Genomic DNA, 23,435 nt, shown 5'->3' with positions numbered 1-23,435 from the left:
GTGACAAAATCTATGCTGCATATTTGACATTATCCTTAACATTTACAAAAAGAGCATTAATGTTAGTGTCCTTACTTTTTTTTATAGGGCATATTGTCTGTATTTTGGCCTCATGTATTTTAATTTTTTTGTCATCCCGTTTTTATGTCATTGGCTGCAGTAAAGCAATTGATATTGAATCAGAGAAAACTCTTTGAAGACAGTCTTCCCCGACAAAGTTTTATTCTTGAGAAAAATGGGAGTATGGTTTATCAGGAAGGCTACAATACTCGGGGTAAGTGTACGCTTTCTGTTATATGTATCTAACTGCTTCTAACCATCTGATTGAGGTCAGATTGAGTATATTTTTTTGTTTAGTGATTTTTATTAGAATAGCCGAACTAACAAGACCCTTTTATTCTAGCCTGCTTTGTCAGCTAGGCCACCGTGTGTTCCAATTTTGAGCCATGACCAAATCAGCCTTTGACCTGTTTGACCCTCTTATGCCTGCTTTGCATAGTCTCACATCGCATGAAAATTGCCTTAGAAACAGAGACTATGGATTTGCAAATCCATTGTAAATTCCTTTGTTCAAGGTTAATGCTAATGTTTCGCAAAGTGAATCTGAAAATTTGAAGACATGGCCCCATCTTCCACCTACAAAACCAGTATCTAACTTACCTTGATCCTGCAACACCGATGTCTTGGGGTTCTTGCTACTTTATTACACTCTTCATTATTTCAATACCTATACCAAACCAGGCCAAAAGAATACATATAATGATCTGCGTATATCAAAGCATAATCATAATCTCCATAGTATATACGTAGACACTACCATATAAAGACTGAAATAACACAATAGCACACCATAGGTACCATACAACAAACTTTTATTATATTTTAATCAAGGGGTACCCCTTGAAAAAGCTGACGGCTAAACATGCGTCGGGGTTCTGTGGTGGTGGTCTGGTGTGATTTGGGACTCAGTATTCAGTACAGTGGTTGGTATTCAACCTTGGAAGGATCTATGTTTTGAATGTTTTTTTTCTTGGAGACAGCACTGATATCCAGTATTATACTGAGTGTATACTTTTTGTCTCTAGAATCTATGTTTATTTGTATAGCAAGTGACTATCTATGAGATATATTTACAACGCTAGTACTTCCTTGTTATATTATTGGTGTGATATGCTGTTCTGTGTATTGTAGTCCCTCCCACCACCACAATGTGGTTTTAAATGTGTGTGTTATTTTAGGTCTTGATGGCCATTGCTCTTAAATATCTGATTAAAATATAATAAAAGTTTGTTGTATGGTACCTATGGTGTGCTATTGTGTTATTTCAGTCTTTATATGGTAGTGTCTACGTATATACTATAGGGATTATACTCTTCATTATTTATTTACTGTTGCTGATCTAACACCAACATATTCTGCAGGGATGGCCATTACTCAGTCCTTGTCCCCAAAGGGCTCACAATCTAAATTCCCTGCCTCAGACAGAAAAACACACACACACACACACACACACACACACACACACACACACACACACACACACACGTGTCAATTTCACAGGAAGCCGATGGGAGCTATAGGAGCTGATTGTTTTTGTAACTGAGGAAAGGGGTTGTCTAGTCTAGACACCCTTATCCATAAACCCTATTGGGGCACATGATAAAATAAGAAGGAATTTCTCTGCCTGGGTCCCCCTCTATTAACCAGACCATAGAGTGTCTCTCCCTTTTAAAGACCCTATCTGTCCATTCATTAAACGGATATCAGATTTATTTCAATAGGCACAATCTAATACTTTATCTCCCCCAAGGAAATTAGGATTTTCCAGCTGCCTACCCAGGTGATAACAGCCGATTGCCTGCGATCAGTTCATTATCTGTAAACCGGTTATGTTGTTCAGGGTTTTCTAAACTGGATAACCGCTTTTTAAATAATCCAGTGGAAGTTTGGAAACTTAAAGGGGTTTTCCACCTTCTGATAACTGATGACCTATCCATCGGATAGGTCATCAGTATATGATCGGTGCGTGTCCGACACTCGCGCCCCGAGCCGATTTGCCACTCCGGCTGCCTCCGGGCATCGGACGATATCGCCGGAAGCAGATGACCCCGGTCGAAGAATAGTGGCCGAGCTGCCGTACTGCATCTCTGCTCCTATTCAAGTGAATAGGAGCTGAGCTGCAGTTCTGCCGATCGGCCGCTATGCAGTGGTTGGAGCCATGTGCTTCCGGCTCCAACTACTTCATATCGTTCAAAACATTCAGTGCCCGGAGACAGCCGGAGTGGCGGATCGATGCAGGGTCCAGGTGTCGGACACGCACTGATCATATACTGATGACCTATCTGGTGGATAGGTCATCATTTGTCAGAAAGCAGAAAGCCCATTTAAATAAAATGGAATATTCAATTAATGCATAGATTCTTCTTGCTATCCTTATTACATATATTTGTAGTGAAAGGACTAAGTGTAGTAAAATATCTAGTGTGCTAATCTGTAACATGTTCACTTATCCAGGGATGTCACGATACCGGAATTTGGACTTCGATACCGATACTTCGTTTAGTATTGCGATTTCGATACCAATTAGATACTTTGCCAAAAGTAATAAAAAAAAAAAGTTCTTCCATTTTCTGATGTGAGGCGCGTGGTGTGATGATGAATTAAACCTCCATGTGCCTCGCATTAATAGTAATTAACCCCATCATGTTTCTCAGTCATAATGGGTTAATAAGTAAGGTACATGATGGGGTTAATTACTATTAATGTGAGGCACGTGGAGGTTTAATTCATCATCACACCTCGTCCCCACAATAATTGATAGAAAGCTGTTTTTATTTTAATTTTTTTACACCGTACACATAAACGATGCAAAGAAATTGTTGTACAGGTTATTACGGCCGTGCCAATACCGAATGTGTGTGTATTTTATGTATTGAGACTTATTTTAATGTTTATTGTAAAAAAAGGTATATGTGTATTTTTTTTAAATTTAACATTACTTTTATGTTTTTACTTTATTTTTTAAACTTTAATGTACTGGCATATATCTATATTACAGTACTTTAGCCTGTGCACTGATTGTACACAGGCAGTTGTTAGGACGTACCTAAGTATGCCCTAACAGGAAATATGGTAGGACAGCCCTGGGGTCCTTCAATGGACCCTGGGCTGTCTGCCCATATATGGTATGGCCCTCAATCGCGTCACCGGAATTCCCTGTGACACGATCCAAGGGGCATCCCCCTTCTCATTTTCCCCTGAATGCTGCAGTCCGCTGTGATCGCAGCATTCACGGGAATAAGGGTGGAGATGACCGGTTTCTCTGATCTCCGCCAGCGGTGCTGAGGCTGTGTAATACAGCCATTGCCCCGCTCCTGACAGGAAGTGTATGCGCGGTCAGCATGAGGTGATGCGGCCGGTGCTGCACTAATGTGCGGCGGTTCAGGAATGGAGGACAGAACATGGGGGTGTTTTGCAGTGCGCCCGCCATGTTCTGTTTTCAGTGCCAGCGCTCATTAGTGCAGCGCTGGCCGCATCGCATCATCCTGACAGCGCGCACTTGTCAGGTCTCAGGAGCGCGGCAATGACTGCATCACACATGTATTACACAGCCGCAGCCCCGCTCTCATACATTCATGTGTTACGATACTGAGCTGTATCGAAATCCATGAAATAACGGTATCGAACCATTATCGAAGTTTCGATGCATCGTGCATCCCTACACTTATCATTTATCAACGTGTACAATTACCAATAATTTCTCAGCAATATGGAATGTGTCCAGTAAGATGTCCAGCAGGATGCATAACGTGGTATTGTGCTGTTATTAATTAATATGTAAAACTAATCCCCAAAGAAAGAAAATATCTTATTCTCTCCATAAGAAGAAGGTATCTATAGCTTTCTTATAGGAGATATATTTAAATCCGGATTATATCCCCTCCTGTTCATCCTGGTTTTATTAATCTTGGTATTATTGTCCTAACTCAATATCTAAATCTAAAGGGGTCTCTATAGCTTTTCACTGATCATTTATACCAAATGTAGTAGATTCCCTTATTGAGGATAAAAGAAGGCTTTTTTTTTCCTTCGTGTGTATTGTTTGGACCACCATTATGTACTACATATACTACATTAGAACTACAGATTTGTCCTTCCTTGACTGATCTCTAAAACAGACATATCCTGAGATGTGAAACAAAAGTAAAGTAAAACATATGCCTCCGACGGATGCCTACGTCAACATCACCACTATGAAAAATGTCGGGACAGGGCAGAGGCATTTATAATATTCAGATTCTGTATGTCTGACGAACGTTTGTGTGCAGACTTTTAAAGCACACGTCGTGCATCCCACATATTGAAGATGGCAAATATCACATTGAATTAGATACACAACATAATTTGGAATTACAATCAATGTAAGGTATCCTGTATTATCATTCATGACCTGAAAGGTTCTGGTCAATTAGGGTCTGTAAACTGTGACATTTTGCCTATGTCCATATTAATGAAAACGTTTGTGGTTCACCAACCAGCAGGGTTGTCTTTAGACTCAAAAAGACTCCAAGAGTCAATGTGACCGAAAGTGGCCAAAATTGTTTGACTTTATTTATACTCCGCACTATAAGTGGTGACGAAAACAGTATTTCGATATTCAGAATTATTGTTTCCAGTTTTTCTTTTTTTGTATTTTTTGGGCTGGTATGCAAACACAAAATAATAGTCACGTGTGTTCCCTTCCACATTATGTTTGGCTCGTTCTAAAAGCAATTGTGCATATCGTTTGGCTGACAAGTGGTCACAAATTAGAGAACTTTCATTAGACCAGGCAGTCAAATCAGGGCAATTCCGTTTTGATCTGATCTATTGACCTACAGGTATTGCTTTTTTTGTATGGAATGGATGGCATAAGTAGCAGGGAGGAATATATTGCTGGCCATCTCCTTTCGTGTGTTACAGTTTGTATGACACTTTTAAACATAAATCCAAAAAGACAACATTGTCTCTAGACTAGTTTGAGGTGAATTTTAGATTAAAGAGACTCTGTCACCACATTATAAGTGCCCTATCTCCTAAATAAGGAGATGGGTGCTATAATGTAGGTGACAGCAGTGCTTTTTATTTAGAAAAACTATCTATTTTTACCACTTTATGAGGGATTTTTCGCTTTATGCTAATTAGTTTCTTCATGCCCAACTGGGCGTGTTTTTACTTTAGACCAAGTGGGCGTTGTACAGAGAAGTGTATGATGCTGATTGGTCACTGATTGGTCAGCGTCATACACTCCTCTGTACAACGCCCACTTGGTCTAAAGTAAAAATACGCCCACTTGGGCATAAAGAATTAGCATAAAGCTAAAAATCACTCATAAAGTGGTAAAAATAGATAGCAGTGCTTTTTATTTAGAAAAACTGTCACCTACATTACAGCGCCAATCATATTATGTAGGAAATAGGGCACTTATAATGTGGTGACAGAGTCTCTTTTAAGTTCATTGTCATTATAGTAAACTACACCGTGTTCCAAAGAGTATAATGCAAATTTTATTGAACAAATCTCCTAATGATAACAGATTGAGTAAAAAACTCAAAATGCACAGTTTCAAATTATTATGCACAACAGAGATCAAAACATTTTAAAGGTTGTAAAGAGAACTAAAATGGTAATTTGTTGAATTTGCAGCATCAGGAGGTCATATTTACAGAAATCAAAAGCTCTTTCAATCAAAAAAACTTTTAACAGGCCAAGTTACATGTTCACATAGGACCCCTTCTTTGATCCTTCACAATTCTTGCATCCATTGAATTTGTGAGTATTTGGACAGTTTCTGCTTGAATATCTTTGCAGGATGTTTGAATAGCCTCCCAGAGCTTCTGTTTTGATATGAACTGCCTCCCACCCTCATAGATATTTTGCTTGAGGATGCTCCAAAGGTTCTCAATAGGGTTGAGGTCAGGGGAACATGGGGCCACACCATGAGTTTCTCTCCTTTTTATGCCCATAGCAGCCAATAACAGAGGTATTCTTTGCAGCATGAGATGGTGCATTGTCATGCATGAAGATACTTTTGCTACGGAAGGCACGGTTCTTCTTTTTGTACCACGGAAGAAAGTTGTCAGTCATAAACTCTACGTACTTTGCAGAGGTCATTTTCACACCGTCAGGGACCCTAAAGGGGCCTACCAGCTCTCTCCCCATGATTCCAGCCCAAAACATAACTCCGCCACCTCCTTGTTGACGTCGCAGCCTTGTTGGGACATGGTGGCCATTCACCAACCATCCACTACTCCATCCATCTGGACCATCCAGGGTTGCACGGCACTCATCAGTAAACAACACGGTTTGAAAATTAGTCTTCATGTATTTCTGAGCCCACTGCAGCCGTTTCTGCTTGTGAGCATTGTTTAGGGGTGGCCAAATAATCGCTTTATGCACACTTGTAAACCTCTGGAGGATCCTAGACCTTGTGGTTTGCGGGACTCCAGAGGCACCAGCAGCTTCAAATACCTGTTTGCTGCTTTGCAATGGTATTTTAGCAGCTGCTCTCCTAATCCTATTAATTTGTCTGGCAGAAACCTTCCTCATTATGCCTTTATCTGAACGAACCCGTCTGTTCTCTGAATCAGCCACAAATCTTTTCACAGTACGATGATCACACTTAAGTTTTCTTGAAATATCCAATGTTTTCATACCTTGTCCAAGGTATTGCACTATTTCACGCTTTTCGGCAGCAGAGAGATCCTTTTTCTTTCCCATATTGCTTGAAACCTGTGGCCTGCTTAATAATGTGGAACGTCCTACTTAAGTAGTTTTCCTTTGATTGGGCACACCTGGGAAACTAATTATCACAGGTGTCTGAGATTGATTACAATGATCCAAAGAGCCCTAGGACACAATACCATCCATGAGTTGAATTGAAAAACCTAAGGCTGGGTTCACACGACCTATTTTCAGACGTAAACGAGGCGTATTATGCCTCGTTTTACGTCTGAAAATAGGGCTGCAATACGTCGGCAAACATCTGCCCATTCATTTGAATGGGTTTGCCGACGTACTGTGCAGACAACCTGTAATTTACGCGTCGTCGTTTGACAGCTGTCAAACTACGACGCATAAATGGACTGCCTCGTCAAAGAAGTGCAGGGCACTTCTTTGCCACGTAATTTGAGCTGTTCTTCATTGAACTCAATGAAGCACAGCTCAAGATTTACGAGCGTCTCAGACGCCTCGTAAATTACGAGGAGGAGCATTTACGTGTGAAACGAGGCAGCTGTTAACAGTCTGTCTTTTCACACGTAAATGCCTCTCATCGTGTGAACATACCCTATTAATTAAATGTGTATGACACTTAAATCCAATGTGCATAATAATTTGGAACACGGTGTACTGTGAATAGATGATCAATGATTATTGTGAGAAAAATCCTTTAAGCTTGTAGATGATGGTATCCGTTTCAGCATATTCACAAAAAAATTAAATTTGAGGTGGTTGATTTTTCTATAACCCCTATATTTCATTCCTTGCCAAAAATCCATAAAGATACCTTCTTACATTCATTAAGGCCTATCATGGCAGGAATATTATCATTATATGAAAATTTGTACGTGTGGGTAGATAGCCTCTTACAACCACTTATTAGACAACTGCCGAGGTTCAATAAAGACATGAAACATATTAACCCCTTGGCACCACAGCCAGTTTTAGTTTCTCTATTTTCGCTTTTTTCCTCCCCACCTTCCAAAAGCTATAATTTTTTAATATTTCCGTCTACATGGCCGTATGAGGGCTTGTTTTTTTGTGAGACGAGTTGTAGTTTTTAATGTCACCATTTAAGGTACCATATAATGCTCTGGGAAAATGAAAAAATATATATTTGGTGAGTGGAAATTCACCACTTCATGAATTTTTCTGACTACAAATGTAACATTTTTCGTGTTCTTTGAGTTTGCGACCCTTAACTCCTTCAGGACTGAGCCTGTTTTGGCCTTCAGGACGAAGCCGATTTTTCAAATCTGACATGTGTCACTTTATGTGGTAATAACTCCGGAATGCTTTTATCTATCCAAGTGATTCTGAGATGGTTTTCTCGTAACATATTGTACTTTATGTTATGGAAAAAATGTTGTCGATAAATTCAATATTTATTTGTAAAAAACACCAAGATTAAGAGAAAATTAGCAAAAATTTGCATTTTTCTAAATTTAAATGTATCTACTTGTAAAACAGGTAGTAATACCACACTAAATACTTACTAGTTTATATTTCCCATATGTCTACTTTATGTTTGCATCGTTTTTTGAACATTCTTTTATTTTTCTAGGACGTTACAAGGCTTATAAGTTTAGCAGCAATTTCTGATATTTTCAAGAAAATTTAAAAAGCCTATTCTTTCAGGGACCAGTTCAGTTCTGAAGTGGCTTTGAGGGCCTTATATATTAGAAAGTCCCCATAAATCACCCCATTTTGAAAACTGCACCCCTCAAAGTATTCAAAACCGCATTCAGAAAGTATTTTAACCCTTTAGGCGTTTCACAAGAATTAAAGCAATGTAGAGGTGAAATTTATAAATTTCATTTTTTTTTCGAAAATTCATTTGTAATACATTTTTTCTGTACCACGGAAGGTTTTACCCAAGAAATGCAGCAAAATATTTTTTGCCCAGATTCTGCAGTTTTTAGAAATGTCCCACATGTGGTCCTAGTGCGGTAATGGACTGAAACACCAGCCTCAGAAGCAAAGGACACCTAGTGGATTTTGGGGCCTCCTTTTTTTAGAATATATTTTAGGCACCATGTCAGGTTTGAATAGGTCTTGTGGTACCAAAACAGTAAAGACCCCCAAAAAGTGACCCCATTTTGGAAACTATACCCCTCAAGGAATTTATCTATGGGTATAGTTAGCATTTTGAACCCACAGTTTTTTTGCTAAATTTATTTGAATTAGTATGTGAAGATGTAAATCTACTTTTTTTTGTGAAAAAACTTAGAAATTTTACATTTTTACAAGGAATAAAGTAGAAAAAACACCCCAACATATGTAAAGCAATTTCTTCCGATTATAGCAATACCCCATATGTGGTAATAAACTGCTGTTTGGACCGACAGCAAACCTCAGAAGAGAAGGAGCACCATTTGGATTTCTGATTTTGCAGGAATAGTTTTCAGTGCCATGTCACGTTTGCAATGCACTGGAGGGATGAAAACCGTGGAAACCCCCCAATAGTGACCCCATTTTGGAAACTACCCTTAGAAAAATTCCTTGAGGGGTGTAAAGTTAGCATTTTGACCCCACAGTTGTTTTGCTGAATTCATTGGAATTAGTCTGTAAAGATAAAAATCTACTTTTTTTTCTGTAAGAACTTAGACATTTTTAATTTTTCAAGGAATAAAGGAGAAAAAGCATCCCAACATTTGTAAAACAATTTCTCCTGATTACGTAAATACCCCATATGTGGTAATAAACTGCTGTTTGGCTTAGAATGGAAGGAGCGCTATTTGGCTTTTGGAGCTCAAATTTAGCTGGAATAGTTCTTGTGTGTCTTGTCAAATTTGCAAAGCCACTGAGAGACCGAAACGGTGGAAGCCCCCCAAAAGTAACCCCATTTGGGAAACTACACCACTTAAGGAATCAATCTAGGGGTATAGTGAGCATTTAGACCCCACACGTCTTTTGCAGAAGTTATTAGAATTTAGGGCGTAAAATTAATATCAACATTATTTCCACTAAAATGTTGCATTTTTTCAATTTCATAAAGGAGAAAATGCACCCCAACATTTGTAAAGCAATTTCTCCCGAGTACGGCTATACCCCACATGTGGTCATAAATGTTTTTTCATTAGAAAGTAATTAATCCTTTCCGAACTGATCCATGTTTTGCTTCTTCTTTTTCGTTTTTCCTCCCCACTTTCCGAGAGCCACAACTTTTTTATTTGTCCCCCTAGGAGACTTTAACCAGCAATCGTTAGATCACTGGTAGAATACACTGCAATACTAATGTATTGCAGTATATTGTGATTTTTACAGGCTCCTGTAACAGCGTGATCGCTGTTTCTGTCCGTTAGTCATAGTAATACACAGCTGACGCCCGCAGCGTATGGCGCGGGCTCAGTGCGTGAGACGCTCCATATATCACCCCCCACACCACAACATGCTATTAAGTCATGGTGCGCGAAGGGTTTAATGCGCAGCGGATGGTGCAAAGTGAAAATTTTAATTTTCCACTGATGTGCCATTTTAGTGCACTATATGTTGTGCCCAGTTTGTGCCACAAATACCTCATAAAATATTAACCGGGTTCTCCGGGTTTGGGCAGAAGGGAGGGAACGCCATTTGGTTTTTGGAGCGCAGATTTTGCTGGTATTTCAGTTTGTAATGTGGGGGCATATGTAGGCTGGGCAGAGTACATCAGGGGCATAATAAGAGGGTATAATAATTGGGTAAATAAATAATAATCCGCAGATATGTGGCCAGTGTCACACTTATAAATGGCGCCCGATCTTATCTGCTTTTGCAACACTGTACATTTTGCATCGCCATAATCTGGGAGCCGGAACTTTTTTTATTTTTTCACCACCGTAGCTGCGTGAGGGCTTATTTGTTGCGGGACAATCTGTAATTTTCAAAGGTACCATTTTGTGGTACATGCGATTTTGTTGATCACTTTTTAGTCCATTTTTCGGCAAGCAAGGTGACCAAAAACTATCAATTCTGACAATGATTTTTATTTATTTTTTACGGCGTTCACCCTGGGCTATAAATGACCATTGTAGCGTCCATGGCCGCGGGCCGTCGGGTTCACTCACCTCCCGACGCCCGCAGCCATGGATCTGTGAGCGCTGGTCCCCGTCTCCCTCCTAGGAGACGCCAGCGCTCACTTCCGCTCCGTTCGGCCGTGTCCCGTAGGGTGCACGCTCGCGCCCGGCCTTAAAGGGCCTGTGCGCGCAATAAGGAAATGGTTGTCGTCATCATCAACTGCCACGATTTCCTGGTCTATAAAAAGGCCCCTGGCCTTCTAATCCTTGCCTGAGCGTTGTTAGTTTTCCCAGTCTGTCTTGCAAATGGTCCCTTAGTGTTTCCCGTTCCTGTTGTTACCCGTGCCTTGTTCCCCGTTCCTGTTTCCCGTGCTTTGCCTTAGTATCAAGTCGTGCCACGTACTGTGTCATCTGCCACTTCCTGTCATCTGCCACGTCCTGTGTCATCTGCCACGTCCAGAGGAATCCGCCACGTCATGTGTCATCGTCCACATCCGGAGGAATCCGCCACGTCCTGTGTCATCTGCCACGTCCGGAGGAATCCGCCACGTCTGGCGCCATCCGCTGCACCCATCTCATCTGTGCCAGAGCTGCGGCCACCATCCGGACTATTCAGGTACCCTTGTGCGGGACATTGTATTTCTGGGGTTTCCTGTGGTTTGGCCAGCTGCCTTCCCGCTACGGCGGTACGGCCTAGTGGGTCCACTAACCCGCTTCGTGACAACCATTATATTTTATTCTGCGGGTCGGTACGATTACGGCGATACCATATGTATATACATTTTTTTATGTTTTGCAGCGTTTGCGCAATAAAATAACTTATTTAGAAAATAAATTATTTTTTGTGTCACCATATTCTGAGAGCCATAACTTTTTTATTTTTCAGTCAAAAATGCTGTGTAAGGGCTTGTTTTTTGCGGGACGGGTTGTAGTTTGTATCTGTACTATTTTGGCGTACATGCGACTTTTTGATCACTTTTGATCACTTTATTGTAGATTTTGGGAGGGGTGGTGACCAAAAAATAGTGATTCTGGCATTGTTTTTCGTGCGGGAAAAATAATATTATAGTTTTATAGTTGGGGTCGTTACGATTGCGGTGATACCAAATATGTGTACTTTTTTTTTACGTGTTCATTTTTTTCCTATAATAAAAGACTTATTATAAGAAAAAAAAGCAGTTCTTGTTTATGTCACTTAGAACTTTTATTTTTACACTTTTTTAAAAACATTTTTATTCTTTTTTTTAAACTTTTTTTAATTGTCCCACTAGGGGACACTTAGACTTGCAGCCCCGATCGCTGCTGGAATACATCACACTACACACGTAGTGTAATGCATTCCAACTGTCATTGTGACGTAACAGTCACACTGACGGGAAGCCTACGACTACCACCCTCCGGCTGGTCCTCATAGGCTTCTGTACATGGCAGCCCGGAAGCCATTATCTTGCCATGGGTACCATCGCCAGCCCCCGTGATTTCACGTGGGGGCTGCCGATCGGCGCTAAACACCTTAATTGTGGCGATCAAAATCGAACGCCGCAATTAAGGGGTTAACTGCCGAAATCAGCGGCGATGGGCCGCTGATCGGCAACGGGGAATCCAGGGCAGACACCCTGCACAGTTACCGCCGCTGCGGTGTAGCGCCGCGCGGCGGTTAACTGTAAAAAGCACAGACGTAACTGCACGTCAAGGTTCGCGAACTTACTGCACACATCGACGTGCAGTTACGTCAAGGTGCGGGAAGGGGTTAAAGGACCTCTAACTTGCAGTAGACAAACCTGGCTTTACTTGTCAGTCTTGGGAAACTGATTTATTTATGACTCCAGTTTATAGTAATTTCCTTGAATTTCAAGTTATAATCAGGTTGTATAGCAGAAGATATAGAAAATGTCATGACCAACACATGTAAGATAAGAAAATATTCAAACAACTTTTTAATACTATTTTCTTTATCTCTGCCAGGCTAGCAATTTTTTTGTAATGCATTTCATAGACCGTCAAATGCGTCAGAAGATATAAACCAACACATTTCTTTCACGATAGCTGAGAACTTGCTTTGCATATGCTGACCTTCTCAGTGTCTGCTACCCTCACTGCATGTACAGTGAAGTTTTTGTCAAAAGTATTAAAATAACAAGGATATGCAATGAGTTAGACCTGATGTAAAAATCCTATACATACCATAAGCTCTCTGATTCCTTTCTTACAGGCATAATTACTAATTCATTTTTTTTTATAGATTTACTGTAAATAACAAAAATGACATAAAATTGTCCAAAAGTTCCTAAGAAATTAAAGTGGTTGTCGAGTCCCTAAAAATGTATGGCCTATCCACAGGATAGGCCATTAATATCAAATCGGTCGGGGTCCAACTCCCGGGACCCCAACTCCCGGGACCCCTGCTGATCAGCTGCTTTGAAGGTGCCTTCTTTCCTTAGCTGCTCGTACTGTAAATCTCTGACTCGCTTGTAGCGTTGATTCACAGTACTACAGCCTTCTCCCATTGAAGTGAATGGGAGAAGGCTGTAATACTGTGAAACGCCGCTACAAGCGTGTCGGCAATTCGAAGTAAGAGTAGCTAATGAAGTTAAGGGAAGCAGTGCTTGTCCTATGAATGCTGCGGCCCCTTCAAAACAGCTTATCGGCAGGGGTCCCGGGAGTCGGACACCGACCGATCAGATATTGATGCCCTATTCTGAGGATAGGCCATCAATTTTTAGGGACTGGACAACCCCTTTAAGTACCATAGAGGCTGCTATGGAGCCCTTGGGGAGAGCGTACCCTATTCTGGTTAGTCTCACCCCCCTTGATACATGGTGGCAAAAACCTGTGTAGAACTGGAAGGGAAACAAGCATCAGGCCCTTCTGTCCATAATGGGGGCCCAATTTGACCTTTTGATATGGGGCCCCTCGTCTGTGTATGCCACTGCTACAAGTTAGTTTAAAAGATACATATTTAGGAGGCGGAGCCTAGCCACTGAAGTGAATGGCTGCTTGATCCCCGCGCTCCTTTAGAAAAGCTGCTAATAACGGAATACAGCATCGCTATCTCCTACGCAATTCGGGTAAATGAGTCAGATGAGATTGAGGTTGACACCGGCACTTGACATCAGTCGCTAGGGTGTTCTACTGCCCGCTAATCCCGACTAAATGCCTCTGGGCCTACTTCCCGCGGCCTGACTCTCCTGAGCCGCCATCGTTCTGACGCGTGCTGCACCTGGCTCACTGGGACTGCTGCTCCTCACGGTCTATATCACCGGAGATCTTCCTCTCCTGGATCATACTTCTGATCTCTAATCTGGGGATGCAATTTTCAAGGTTAGTGCTTTATAATTTTACTAAACCTCTTTCTGACAGCATAATTAAATACCGCTGGGGATTTCCTGCCCAGCTATTGCCCCAATATTACATGACGAGGGCCTGTATAATGCGTGGAGGTGTTAGCATGGTGTGGAGATAGATTTCACCTTCTTTTCAGCTCCACATAAATCGTACTCAAGAATTTATTTATTTTTGGTTTCTAATAGGACTTGACGGTATGGCAGCTGGCCAACAGGACTCAGGTCACAGTCTATAGTTCGTATTGTGTACCTGTGGCAGCTCGGACAGTAGCAAGACAGGCTCGGCTGGGACTAGGCAGCAGGTAGACGTCAGTCGTGGAGTAGCAGGACAGCACGACTACAGCTCAGCACGGCACTTGACCAGAATAGCACGGGATACAGGTACGGGAACGGGGAATACTGGGAACTGGAAAACACTAGGAGACCATTTGCAGTGACAAACTTTGGGTATGACAACAACGCTCAGGCATGGGTGGAAGGGGCACAGCCCTTCTTATAGCCCAGGGTACTCTGGGAGCAATCAGCTCAATCTCCTACCTGCGTGCGCTTTGGCTCCTTGAGTCTGGACTGAGCTCGCAAGCGCACCCTGGTGGTCACTGTGGAACAGGACGGCCGTATGTGCAGACATCACTGGAGAGAAGGGCGTCGACTGGATGGAAGAAGTTCGTGGTCAGCGACCACGGACGTTACAGGACTCTTCTTCAGACTCACTCTTCCTCCATCGGTACCATATCATGGTCTGATCATGCACCAATTTCTCTGTCGCTGAACAAAAAATTTTCTTCCCCTCCCCCATGACGATGGAGATTAAATTAGTACATCCTTCATCCTGACCACCAACAATCCTTGAAAAATGATCGATATAACTTTTTCTTAGATAATGAAGGATCGGTTCAGAATCCACATATATTATGTAACGCCCACAAGGCACATACAAGGCAGGCTCCGCTGCAAAACGGAAAAGGGAAGGAGAAATCAGAAACTTGTATACTTTGATCGCAGACATGGATGCTAAAAATAAATTGACCCCGAACCCACAACTCACCTCTGAACTTCGCAGATTATGTTTTTAATTGCAATCTTTACTGATGACTCAATACGATAGAACTATAAAAAGCTATGACTCCAGTCCTATGTACATAATAATAGAGCGGGCGCTTTACTGGCCAAAAAATTAGACATGTGACATCCAGGTCCTGTATTGCATTCTTAAGAGATTCCCAGAATAATAGGATTATCAACCCCAGGTTTATAGCGAAAACGTTTCACTCGTATTATAACTCCCTATATAATCTCCATCTCGATGAAAACACGGTACAATCGAATAATATTGATATACAGTCCTTAAATTCCATTTCTCTTCCATCGCTCTCCCCCCAGCAGTTGGAGATCTTATCCTCTCCCTTTTCTATCCATGAATTCACAAAAGACATCTCATCTCTTAAACCACATAACGCCCCGGGCCCTGATTCCAACTACTATTACAAATGCTACTCGCAAATATTGGCCCCACACCTCGTGCATGTGTTCAACAAGGCTGCTTCAGATGGCAACTTTCCGAAAGAGATGCTGTCTGCCACTATAGTTACCTTCCCGAAGCCAGGAAAAGGTCCTGTTACTCCTGCTATCTTCCGTCCCATCTCTCTTCTGAATTCAGACGTTAAAATCTATGCTAAATTGTTGGCTGTTAGGTTACTTAGCGTTATTCCAATATTGATTAACGCATATCAGGTTGGTTTCGTGTCAGGTAGATGGGCTCCCGATGGTACTCGCAGATTCTTAAAATTGATTCGGAGGGCAGAGACCTTTCGGACGACTTCTCTGCTTCACGCTTTGGACGCGGAGAAGGCGTTTGACAGGGTTAATTGCGGATATTTGTCTTTTTTATTTTGGATAAGTTTGTATTGGTGGGAGGAATTAAATCAGCCACCCTAGCCCTATACTCTAACCCTTCAGCTAAGGTTTTGTCCTCAGGCTTCCTGTCTGAATCCTTTGATATCACTAATGGGACTCGCCAGGGATGTCCCCTATCCCCTATAATTTTTGCTATGGTCATGATGCCTCTTGCCGAATGAATTTGTTCTTCAAAAGATATTCATGGCATCCAAGTGGATCAGCATACCCACAAAATAGGATTACAGTGAAGGAAATAAGTATTTGATCCCATGCTGATTTTGTAAGTTTGCCCACTGTCAAAGACATGAACAGTCTAGAATTTTTAGGCTAGGTTAATTTTACCAGTGAGAGATAGATTATATTTTAAAAAAAAACAGAAAATCACATTGTCAAAATTATATATATCTATTTGCATTGTGCACAGAGAAATAAGTATTTGATCCCTTTGGCAAACAGGACTTAATACTTGGTGGCAAAACCCTTGTTGGCAAGCACAGCAGTCAGACGTTTTTTGTAGTTGATGATGAAGTTTGCATACATGTTAGATGGAATTTTGGCCCACTCCTCTTTGCAGATCATCTGTAAATCATTAAGATTTCGAGGCTGTCGCTTGGCAACTCGGATCTTCAGTTCCCTCCATAAGTTTTCGATGGGATTAAGGTCTGGAGACTGGCTAGGCCACTCCATGACCTTAATGTGCTTCTTTTTGAGCCACTCCTTTGTTGCCTTGGCTGTATGTTTCGGGTCATTGTCGTGCTGGAAGACCCAGCCACGAGCCATTTTTAATGTCCTGGTGGAGGGAAGGAGGTTGTCACTCAGGATTTGACGGTACATGGCTCCATCCATTCTCACATTGATGCGGTGAAGTAGTCCTGTGTCCTTAGCAGAGAAACACCCCCAAAACATAATGTTTCCACCTCCATGCTTGACAGTGGGGACGGTGTTCTTTGGGTCATAGGCAGCATTTCTCTTCCTCCAAACACGGCGAGTTGAGTTAATGCCAAAGAGCTCAATTTTAGTCTCATCTGACCACAGCACCTTCTCCCAATCACTCTCAGAATCATCCAGATGTTCATTTGCAAACTTCAGACGGGCCTGTACATGTGCCTTCTTGAGCAGGGGGACCTTGCGGGCACTGCAGGATTTTAATCCATTTACGGCGTAATGTGTTACCAATGGTTTTCTTGGTGACTGTGGTCCCAGCTGCCTTGAGATCATTAACAAGTTCCCCCCGTGTAGTTTTCGGCTGAGCTCTCACCTTCCTCAGGATGAAGGATACCCCACGAGGTGAGATTTTGCATGGAGCCCCTGATCGATGTCGATTGACAGTCATTTTGTATGTCTTCCATTTTCTTACTATTGCACCAACAGTTGTCTCCTTCTCACCCAGCGTCTTACTTATGGTTTTGTAGCCCATTCCAGCCTTGTGCAGGTCTATGATCTTGTCCCTGACATCCTTAGAAAGCTCTTTGGTCTAGCCCATGTTGTAGAGGTTAGAGTCAGACTGATTAATTGAGTCTGTGGACAGGAGTCTTTTATACAGGTGACCATTTAAGACAGCTGTCTTTAATGCAGGCACCAAGTTGATTTGGAGCGTGTAACTGGTCTGGAGGAGGCTGAACTCTTAATGGTTGGTAGGGAATCAAATACTTATTTCTTTGTGCACAATGCAAATAAATATATATAATTTTGACTATGTGATTTTCTTTTTTATATATATATATATATATATATATATATATATATATATATATATATATATATATATATATATATATATATATATATATAATCTATCTCTCACTGGTAAAATTAACCTAGCCTAAAAATTCTAGACTGTTCATGACTTTGACAGTGGGCAAACTTACAAAATCAGCAAGGAATCAAATACTTATTTCCTTCACTGTATATGCGGATGACGTCGTAATATCCTGTACAAGGTCCATTATATATTTACCTGCACTTCAAGAAGTTCTATTAGAGTTTGGTAAAATATCTTACTATAAAGTTAACGCTAACAAATCTCAAATACTGAATATTGGGATAGATCAACGCACCTGTAACTTGATTGCCTCAAAATTACCTTACTCGTGGCAGGATGGCTCTTTGACTTATTTGGGCACCTACCTGACGAGTCCGAGCTCACGGTTGTTTGCTAAAAATGATCTTCCTTTAATCCCAAAGATTTCCAATTAATAGAAAAATTCTCTAAACCCATGATGTCATGGGCTGGACGCACGGCGATAGTTAAAATGATGATACTTCCATTCATTTTATATGTCTTTCGTGCTGGTGTTATCCCAGTGTCTGTCACTTTTCTGTGTAGATTAGAGTTGTTTTTTTTTAATCAAATAGTATTTATTGGTACATTTTCCAAAATATACAAACATGTAATACAAAAGACAAGAACATCCCCCCTCCCCGCCACACATCCCTCCCTATGCAAAGAGTACCATGCACCGCAAAAATCCACCCGAGAACTGCAAGTTTCCCATCCCCATTCCGATTACACATATAACCCTTTTCAAAGCTGCAACAAATAAGGAAGATGTTACATAAGACCAAGCGGCAAAGCATTCATAAGGGAGACTGACGGCAGCCCCGACGACCTTAACCAATTTGACCATTGACCCTCAAATTTTCTAGGAGCATTATGCTTGAGATATATCCCCATCTCCATCAAAATAATACTGTTCATGCGATTAATCAACTCCCTCTGTGACGGCGCAAAGGAATCTAATAAACCATTTAACTTTTATATAGAGATCTATAATAGTCACAAAATTGAGTCAGTATACCCTCCGAATCCGTGACAATAGAACCTTGCCCATTCCGAACACCTACCACGAAGTGTGCGCCCTGTTGCTCTCTAGCCACAGTAGCCAAGCGATGAACATGCGTTTATTTTCCGCTCGCTGTCTATCATGAGCTGAAAGTGCTTCCTGCGCTTCCTTCCAATGTTAAATTTTCCTGGACCTCGTGTGTACTACATACCTCCCCTCCGTGTCCTGCAGTCTAGATCGTTTCAGTTCCCCTAACTCCCTATTCTTCCGTTTAACCCTAGATATCTCTTGTATATGTATACCTCTAAGAAAGGCCTTCATAGCATCCCAAACAATGAGCAAAGAGGTGGATCCCACACTCTGTTGAAAGTGTTCCTCCAGTCTAACCAATCCCCCCCCCCCCCCCGCCCATCAACTTTAACCAAAATGGATTAAGCTTCCAGCCCGGATGTCTATTGCAAGCCACCCTCTGCAAGCCCAATGTTACCAAAACAGGAGTATGATCAGATAGAGAACAAGGTAGGTATCGTACATCTTCAATATATGAGACAAGGAATTATGAGAAGCAGAATAACATGAATAGCGCCTCACGTTTGGCTCCCGGAGCCTCCAATGGTCTTGCAGGTCCAACTCCCTCAAAAAATGACCAAATCTGGTAAGACCTGGAGAAAGAGTCATAGCAGCCACTGGAAATTTATCTAATGTTGGGTCAAGATAATTATTAAAATCACCCATTACGACAAGTGGAGCCTCCGGATCATGAACCAAAAACTCTAGAGCTAACCGAAGCACTGTACTAGAAAATGGAGGCGGAACATAAATTGCAATGACAATACATATAATACCATACAGTTTACAATATAGGCAGACATATCTTCCCTCTTTGTCGATATTCGACTTAAGACATTCAAGTGGCAAACTTCTATGAACCGGAATACTAACATCCCTAGAATAAGAGGAGAACGTGGAATGAAACGCATGTGCAATCCATGCCCGTTTAAGTAAGTGCACAGAATCAGGTAATAAATACGTTTCCTGCAAGCACCCCAGAGCAGGTAAATGATCCTGCAAGGCATTAAAGATGGCATAATGTTTGGTAGCATCATTCAAACCTCGAACATTCCACGTCAGAAGATTAACCTTCCCCGCTATAAAGACATATCAAGAATAACCAATCTAGTACCCTGTTACCACAAAATGAAACAGAGAAAAGCTCTCCTGTCTGTGCATAGTACTCTTTGACAACACTATCATCCCACCCCCACCCCATAACATACCCAACACGACACAAAAAAAACATAGAACAGCATTTTCAGCCTCCCAAATGAGAAGGCGGGGGGTATTGAAATATAGCCCCAGCCAAAAAACTGGTGGTGTAACCAATACAAATCTCCAAATGAACCAGCATCCAGAAATAGGAGACACCAAAATAGTAATAGACTACCTTGGACTGCATTGCTGTTAGTAATGACCATGTGTAACGTACAACAAGGCAGTAGTAAACAAAAAAAACATTTCTCCCACCATTTGTAGGAAAATAGCTACCAGATTCACATTTTACAAGTGCGTAATAGACAAGTAAATATGCAGATAGAGAAAGAAGAAAAAGAAAAATGTTTTGGCAGATGTAAACAATTACAAAAAATTTGTCTAGCAACCAGCACAAAATCCTGAAGTATTAGGGTGGAATCAACTGGCCGCATCTTCGAACGAAAAAGGCACAGTCCAAGGCCAAGCGGAGGCAGAAGATCTCAAGTATCACCTCTATCATCCCGTCGCAGACGCCTCTCATGACGTTCTATCCAAGACATGGCTTCCAGTGGTGTAGCAAAAAAATTTGTCTCCCTCAGTGCCACCACACGAAGCTTGGCTGGATATATCATGCCATATGCAACATTCAAATTGCGTAGTTTACGCTTAACTTCCAGAAACTTGGCTCTCTTCCTTTGCACTTCTGCAGCATAATCAGGATAGATAGACACATTTGAGCCTTGGATAGTAAGATCTCTAGCCTTACGAAGCACCATGTCTCTGTCCTTAAAATGCAGCAATTTAATCAAGATTGGACGGGACGGAGCCCCACGTGGCAAAGGCCTGGTGGGGACCCGATGAGCTCTTTCAATCGCAAATAACGGCGTCAAATTATCACAACCAATTTTCTCCCGAAGCCATTTTTAAAAAAAATCATCAGGATTAGTTCCTTCAGCTCTTTCAGGGACACCCACCAAGTAGATATTATTACGGCGTGATCTATTCTCCAAATCATCCGTTTTCGCCCTCAAAGCCGCAATCTCTTGAGCTTGCTGTCTGGCATCTCTCACCACTGGAGTCACAGTATCCTCCAGCTCTGAGACCCGACCTTCCATTGCCGTCGTGCGCTCCGTCACTCTCTGTATGTCATGCTTGCTGATAGCCAAAGATTCCATAAAGCCCCCCACTTGCATCTGAAGGGCACACAAAGCAGAGTTGCACTGAGTGACCACCATAAACACAACTTTGAGTGTAGGTTCAGGGCATCATCAGACTGGGTAGAAGACCCTGGTAAGGAAACAGCAGCCGAGGATGGCAGTACCCGTCCAGCATCAGATATATCAGGGGTAGTCCCCTCCAGCTGCACATTAACAAGTGAGGTGCCAAGTACAGGATTAATGGAAGACCAACTCTGTGAAGGCGTAGGTGAAGAATTTGCAAATTGCTCAAGGCGGGCAGCTATCTCACTCTGTGCATCAGGTCGTTTGGGCTCTCTAACCGGCACAGCCCCATCCTGAGTGCCTCTCTCCCTTGCCCTCTGGCCACCTTTACTCTTCTTGGACATACTGTCAGTTGGTAGGAAAGTCTGTATAGAGCGAAGACCACACTGAGGGCTGAATGCGGGCACAATGTAACTACGTCTTGTTCGTGGCCCCAAGGATAGTCGGGATATCATGTACTCACGATACCCGGTGATAGCAGCACCAGAAAGTCCTGCACACGACCTCCGCAAAAGCAAGCAGCGCAGCTACCACGTGGCTGCAAGATGGCGTCCGACAGCTCCACCGACCCAAGAAGACGAGGCAAACAGCACGCCAGATCGGCAAGAAATCCCTGGATCTCCACAAACCACGCTCCCAGGGGACTTCAATAGCGAAAGGACCTCGTGGAATAGTATCTGGTAGGTTTAAACAGGATGATTCAGGATGGCTGGCGGGAGCTCCTGTAACACACGTCCGGCTACATGCAAGGCTAGGCCACGCCCCCCCCGTAGATTACAGAGTTCACTTGCTAATTTCATATGGAATGGGAGAAAGCCCAGGGTGCGTGTATCAACCATGGTGCGACCATGGTCTGATGGTGGAATGAGTGTCCCAGATATTAGGAAGTATTATCTAGCCACTATAATATCCCAACTCACACATTGGTGGAACAATAACGTGGACTTGAGATGGGTTGCCACAAAGAGAGACGTTGCCGGAGTCCTCCTAATATCTTTACTTGGTGTTAAAGACCAACATTTTACTTATGCTCCGAATCGGTCATCCACAATTTCCGCATCCTTGGCGGCATGGAAATACCTGTTGTCGAATACACAAGTGGAAGAATTCAAATTGCTGAAACATTTACCACTCCACTATCTAGTGTCCATCTACCAGATGTCTTCTTTCAAAATTGGGAAGATGCGGGTATATCCCAATTGGATTTGCTCCTAGAGCATTCTACATTGCTCCCGTTCCAGCATATCATGGACACGTTCAATAACACAAATTGTGACCTTTTTCAAGTATTTCAGACTTCGACATTTGTTAGTCATGGTCTCCAGAATCCCCAGCTATCCCAAAACTGGCCTTTGAATACTTTAACAGGTCCTCTCAAAGGCCATCAAAGGGTCCAAGCAAATTCCCACAGTTCCACGCATTGGGAAATTGCTCTAAAAATTCTGATGAGATGGTATAAAACCCCTGCACAAATTTTGAGATTTAACCTATCGTCATACTCTCCTTTATATTGGCGGAACTGCAGTGAAAGAAGTGACTTTATTCATGCATGGTGGAATTGTCCAATAGTACACCTCTTTTAGAGAGCTGCTTTCAGTTTAATAGTTTCAGTTACACAATGCAATATTCTTTCCTCTCCGGCACTAGCTTTGTGCTTTGTATTGGAATTTTGGACCTTCCATGAAATCTAAGAACGGTTGCCGGACATATTTTGATGGCTGCTAGACTACTGATTGCAAGGTCATGGAAATCATCGGATCCTCCCACAGTACAAACTCTCATTAACCGGTTCGTCAGGACTGGATACTGGGGAAAACGTTGGCATCCTGTAATAATCAATACTCTGGCTGGGTCTCTCGCTGGGCTATTTGGTCAAACTTTATGGAAAAACCCACTACTTCTTATCTATAGGTCTTTGGAAAAAATCCTGTATTTGGATTTATGATCTGGGGAATTGTAATCCGATATAATGGGGAAAGACCTGTATCTATTGTTTGCATAAATTTTCTATATATTGTTGATTAGAACAACAAAATCCCTGCATTGAATGAAATAATAACTTCAATAATAACAATAAAACTTTAGAACTGATAATAATTCACACTTACCTTTTGAAAAACTCCCACAATGAACTTCGACCCTGCCTGTTTAACCCGTGTGTGAACGTATGATACGGCTATTTAAGAT

General features: G+C 41.9%; 1 protein-coding gene across 1 annotated transcript in view; it reads left to right on the top strand.

The window, feature by feature from the left end:
• CFAP92 (cilia and flagella associated protein 92 (putative)) overlaps positions 1–23,435 on the top strand; it is a 181,420-nt gene that overhangs the window by 45,182 nt on the left and 112,803 nt on the right. Inside the window, exon 5 of the mRNA XM_075833826.1 lies at positions 161–274. Coding sequence (XP_075689941.1) covers positions 161–274 — 114 coding nt within the window. The remainder of the gene's footprint in view (positions 1–160; positions 275–23,435) is intronic.

The sequence above is a fragment of the Rhinoderma darwinii genome, chromosome 7 (assembly GCF_050947455.1).
Source record: "Rhinoderma darwinii isolate aRhiDar2 chromosome 7, aRhiDar2.hap1, whole genome shotgun sequence".
Taxonomy (NCBI): domain Eukaryota; kingdom Metazoa; phylum Chordata; class Amphibia; order Anura; family Rhinodermatidae; genus Rhinoderma; species Rhinoderma darwinii.
The sequence above is the reverse complement of the archived record's forward strand: the minus strand, read 5'-3'. Positions and strand labels throughout refer to the sequence as shown.